Source organism: Chiloscyllium punctatum, chromosome 19 (assembly GCF_047496795.1).
Source record: "Chiloscyllium punctatum isolate Juve2018m chromosome 19, sChiPun1.3, whole genome shotgun sequence".
In the NCBI taxonomy this organism is placed as follows: Eukaryota; Metazoa; Chordata; class Chondrichthyes; order Orectolobiformes; family Hemiscylliidae; genus Chiloscyllium; species Chiloscyllium punctatum.
In genome coordinates, this window is record NC_092757.1 from 89,194,934 (window position 1) to 89,200,933 (window position 6,000).

Sequence of the window (6,000 nt, forward strand, 5' to 3'; positions counted from 1 at the left end):
CTTGCTAAGTTCTATCTATAAAGTTTAGCTTTTGCCATTTGGTTGGAAAAGAAATATATTTCTCCTGCTTTTTCTTCTAAATGGATGTTTGGTCTGCGCAAGGATCTTCCCTTCTCTCTCACCCACCCTGCTCCAAACAACTCTGTAACTGACAATGACAAATCAATATGTGGAGTTTGACACACTTAAATATTCTTCAATTCTTTGATGAATTTACAAGAAAAAAGTCTTTGGGACTATTACAAATGCTGCATGTTGGTCTAATTAAAATGGTAACAGTCTGCTATTGATTCTAGTTTAAGCTATTTTAATAAATGCTTTATATGTTGTTTTTCTCTTTTCTACCCAACCTTCATCCTGACTCTATTAGAATGAAAATTGGCTGTCTTGGATCTTTGAGAAAGTAGTCATCGTCATGGTGTGCTATTTCATTCTTTCCATCGTTAACTCCATGGCTCAGAGCTACGCTAAACGGATCCAGTCACAGAAATACACTGAAGAGAAAATGAAATGAGAAAGTAACCTTTTTATTTTAAAAAGAAATTGCACAAGGCCCAGGTTAGATAATGATTCATGAAAACCATCTGTTGCTTCTATGTTCCACAAGCTGGAACTAATTTAATGAAGCAAAGTAGGTTAGGGGGGGAACTATTATAAATCTCTACATTTACAGGTTGTGGGAAAAAAAACTTTCTTGTTAGCACAGATACTACAACTTGAATTCCACTTTCATGGATTCTTATCTATTTGTTGTCTCTGATTCAAAAAAAACATTGAAAGTATCTTAGTTTCAATTGACGTCATGTTAGTGAATAAAGGAAATTGCAGGATGGATGTAAATATTAAATATGGAACCCCATTGAAATGACATTAATTTGCTTCAAATTAACTTGGGCACAGTGTAGGATATGCCCTCAATATGATTTGTGAAAGTAAAATTGCATTAGCTGCTTGAACTGTCAGTTTGAGGAACACGTTTGTTCAAAGCCTATTTTTGAATGGAATCCTCTGCTAAGCAAAGCAAACCATATTGTCAGCTCATAAATACAATGGTGGCAATGTTTTAATGACCTTTAATAAGGACAACTTGAAAATAACAGTTAAATTCTCTTGAGAGATTACTAAATTTGAATAACTAAGTTGTGACATTTTAATCATATTTTTCTTCCTTTATTGAATCTTTACCTCCATTGCCCCACTTTCTACTGCACCTCATTAAATAAATAGTCTTTGCTGTGGCTATTTCATAGTGCAGATTCTTCAGCAACTGTAAAAGCTATGATTTGTTACCACAACTTTCATACATCAGTATTCCAATATACAATTGCTAAGTGAGGTGCTAAAGATAGGACATCATTTACAGGCTTATCAAACTGGCTGAGAAGAGAAAGCATTAGTGTTGATGGCAATTATTTTGTTCCCTTCACACTTGCTGATGGAGAATCGATGTGGACAGAGAGAGAAACAGTATGTGTAGACTATGTCAAAGAGGTAAATAGATTTTTGATTTCTAGTATTTATTATCTCAACCTCTGTATTATCTTATCTATCTCTTAAGGAGGTCGTATGTTGTCTTGTGCCCTATATAGCACAAAACATTTAAACTGATATTGCTCATCTCTGCTCATACTTTCCAATGATGGTGAAAGAAAAACTATTAGAAGCTATCCATCTTTAACTGTACATACAAAAAGCAACATCAGTTTTTGCTCTGTAAATTTTAACATGATAAATTTAATCTGACTTTATAAAACTACATTTGATCATCTTTCAGACTGAACTTTAGTCTGTGTCTTTGTCAATTTTTGTGGGGAATGTCATAATTGTTTATATATATCCAAAACTACATGTGCCCATTATGTATAAACTCAAATGACTGATCCTGCATAGTAATTTGTATACTACCATTCGTAAAGTAATATGTTTTGTTGTTTACATAGGTACAATTATCAAAAATGAAGTAAGGAAACAAATTTGTTTTAGGCTGGAGAGTATTTCTTAAATTATTCACATGCAAGGCATATTGCATGAAAGAGACAATTCAGAAGCTTCCTTGAGGAGCTGTTTGAACTAAAACTCAGATTCTATGTTAATTAGTGCATTTTCTATTGAGAATAAAATTGGAACTAATGTATTATCTCTCTCTAGGATTTCCATGAAAGTTTGTGAATTTAAATATTATGGTTTTGTATGGTTCAGTGCACTGAGTGATCCCAAATTGGAATTTCAGTTGCAACTGTTCATCATGTTCTCACTCAATAACATGTTCGAACTGACATCTGCCTCAGCAGTGGGTTTATAATGTTAAATCAAAGAAAGTAATACATCTAAAACAATTTCTATTTCTAGTAACACAACAACATTTTGCAAGTAGTTTGCCTACAAAGCCATTTTGGCATGTTCTATAAACATGCTATCTTCTTATTACACACATTGGTGTTTGGAGAATTGATCTATTGAGGGAAATAACGAGGGACACTTTGCAAAGTTACTTGTGACTCACCAAACCTCATTGAGGAAAATTGCATGAGGAAATGTAAATGACCCTTGTATTATTACTTCCTATAACATATGCAAGAGCATTATTTTATAATATGTTCAAATGTCTGATATAAAGTGGATGTGGAGGTTGTCTTGTGTGAAATTTAAAAACTTCAAACTAGGAATTCAGTCCTAATTCTATTGCCTAATATTTGTTTCATCTCTTTCATACTTTAAAAAAAAAATTGTGTGTGTGTGTATGTGTGTGCGCGCACGCGCGCCTTCTTGACCATATTAATCCTTTTTTAGGAGATGAGGCTGGATTAATGGTCACCATTGCTTTGAGATCAGCCAACAATGTGTTGCACCCAGTGGAACCCACCAATACTGTGCAATGCTACAGTCTGATCAACAACCAAGTAAACCTGTCCATGAGGACTTGAAAGTTTGAACTTCTGCTAAATCTGGGATTCAAATCTAATAATCTGGCATAGCAAACTGGTGCTCTTTTAATGTGCATTTGTTCAACTCAAAATATATTAGATATGTAACAAAATTTCATTATTCCAGTCACTTAGACTTTTATATTCCAAACTGAAAATCAATATTTAATGCTCAGAAGATATTCATACAAACTTAAAATGAATAAAGTTCTGTATACCGTTTTGTTTTATTTCCACTCTTTTTGGTATCAATTATAGGTTTTGTCACATTCAGCTCCATCATTTACCATTCTGTGAGATAGCTTATCAGACTGGTGTTGGCTGTTAGCTCAGTTGGCGACAACAGTTGGTAGGCTATCTGACGATATGGTGTCTTCCATCTGATCAACATTGTGTTTTGCTTTGCTCTGTCATTGCATCTTCATTGTAGCTGTCATTGTTCTGTTGTTTGTGAGTAGTCCACTGTGAGTGCCATCCTCCTTACCACTGACAGGATGAAGATACCAATTAGGCTGTGTTATTGTGATCTTCTTCCAACCGCTATCAAATTACTCCATTTGTTTTCATTCTTGCATTCAATATTCACCAATTATTATTGTGCACTAGTTCTTGTATTGTTTCCTCGTAAGTACAATAGCCTCTTCTTGTATTGGGCTTCCCTGGGGTTCAATATTTTAACTAAAACTACACCAATAATAGATTCTACTCCATGATGTTCTTTTTGATTCCTATTACCTGAATTAGCCATGTTAGGCTGTGTGGAATATCTAATAAAACCGATAGCCGAGCTGATACCAGGAAGAGTCTGTTATCTTTTGTACACCTGTTTTTCATTCTTCATGGAAATCATTTTTAATCTAAACTTGGATTTTTAATGTTAGAAGAAAGAAAGAAAAACATTGGTATACACGATCTTTCCATTTTTGTTACCTGTATTGTCATTTGGCTTTTTTACACTTGACTTTGTCTCCAAATCAGTTATAGGAAATGTCTGTACAATTTACTTCACAGGGGGAGAAAGACATGTTCCTGCTTTATATTTATTTCCTTTTTCTGTGTGTGATAGGAACAAAAATTCATCTCCAGTTGCCTGTTCAGCCATTCAATTACTTTGTGCCCTGGTTTTAAATTTAAGATTACGTTCTGGATCTTCCACCAGATGAAGTAGGAAGGATTTTCTTATGAGGTTGACTTGAGTGGATCAGCACTCATTGACGAAAAATAAGAGGTGACATTATGAAATGCATTAGATTTGAGGGGTACTTGACAAGGCAGATGCAGAGATGTTGTTTCCGCTTGTGGGACAGTCTATAACTAGAGGACATAATCTGAGTAAGGGTTGTCCATTTAAAACAGATGAAGAGGAATTTCTTCAAAGTGCAGTCATGGTTGGATCATTAAGAAAATTCAAGATAGAGATAGATTGATTTTTAATCAGTAAGGGAATCGAGGGGTATAGGGAAACAGCGGGAAAGTGGAGTTGAGGATTATCAGATCAGCCATGATCTTGTCAAATGGAGGAGCAGACTTAATGGCTGAATGGTTTACTTCTGCTCCTACAGCTTATGATCTTATAAATGGCTCTGCTCATCTACTTTATTTAATAATTCCAAACACTTAAATTACTCCTCAACCTTTACACTGTAGCATTTCCCACCCAGAATTATGGGTTGATGTTTGTTTCTTGTTGTTAACGATTATTCAGCTTTTAACCTACTTTGATTTTGTAGATGGTCTTGTGTTGTATGTGGCTGTACTTCAATCACCCTTGTTCATTGTAGCGTGGAGCAGGCTTAAATATTTAAAGCACAGCTTTTGCACCATGAGGGAAAGCATTGGCAGTCACGAAGATGTTCAGCGTCATGGTGCTTTATGTAAGGGACAAACTCAGAAAACAGTAATTAAAATCTATGGTTGCAATCAAATACTTTAATTAAAACGCACATCAAGCCCTTCAATCTCCTCCATATCACCTATTCATTGTCTTTGTTCTTAGCTGTACTAATGTCAATCCCTTTGCCAATATTTCAGTTACTTATTTCCTGATTGAGAATAAAGCTTACCTCCAAAAAATAAAGCACCGTGTGTACATGATATATAGTTTAAAATTCACAGCATTCTCAGAAGAATACATGCAATGTGGTTTGCAAAGCAAAATTATTTTCTATAACATTTGCATCAATAGAAAGTTTGAGACATAAGTAGCTCACAAGAACTTGTATAGTGCCTTTCAACAGCTTAAAATATTCCAGGATACTTCTCTGTAATCACAAACAATATAACACTGAACCATGTAAGGAGATATATTGAGATGACCAAGATCTCAAAGATGAAGATTTTAATTAACGTCTTAAAGGAGAAAAGTGATAGAGAGTTAGAGGTGTGTAAGAAAGATATTCCAGACCTTTGAGCTTAAACAACTGAAGTCACAGCCACTAAGTGAAGTGATTAACATTTGGATATACAGAGGAGCAAATCAATGTTTATTCCTCCAAGTTATAACTTTTAGTCTGGATTTTCCAATACAATCTGTCCATAATGTTCCCTCGTGGAATGCTTGAACTAAGAATGTTTTTAATTATTTGAATATTTTCTGCTCAACGTTTTTGTGTATTTCTGTGACTGTCTGAATCATTTCTAATTGAGACCATTGCTACTTCTGTGTGCTAGTCTAGACTGTGAACAGGATAGGTTTAGTGTTTTGAATAAACCTGAATATCTCAGCATTTTTACCTGATCTTTGCTCCATTGTGTTCTGATTACAGGCCCAATTACTACATCTTCTATCTCCACACCCAATCACTTGTATTACTTAATATTGGACCCTAAAACGCTCTCATTTTTTGAAATTGGTGTATGCTGACAGAATATATTGCTCTTTTTTGTCTGTGAAAATATATTTAGAATCTTAAATGCTGATAAACTTGTACAGATCTTGCCCTTCAGTCCAGGATTGCCAATGTAGGAATCTGTCCTTGGTGATTATTGGATAGCATGAACAGCCATATGTTACTGTTTGTCCATCTCCCAAGTAAGCCAGCAGTGCTAATTGAATTCTTATACATGATAAGTCAAA

At 34.6% G+C, this 6,000-nt stretch overlaps 1 protein-coding gene across 3 annotated transcripts in view; it reads left to right on the forward strand.

The window, feature by feature from the left end:
• Window positions 1–5,661, forward strand: part of vmp1 (vacuole membrane protein 1) — a 196,738-nt gene extending 191,077 nt beyond the window's left edge. For all 3 annotated transcript variants that reach the window (XM_072590019.1, XM_072590021.1, XM_072590020.1), the window contains exon 12: window positions 371–5,661. In XM_072590019.1, coding sequence (XP_072446120.1) covers window positions 371–514 — 144 coding nt within the window. In that variant the 3' untranslated portion in view covers window positions 515–5,661. The remainder of the gene's footprint in view (window positions 1–370) is intronic.
• Window positions 5,662–6,000: the final 339 nt, after the last annotated feature.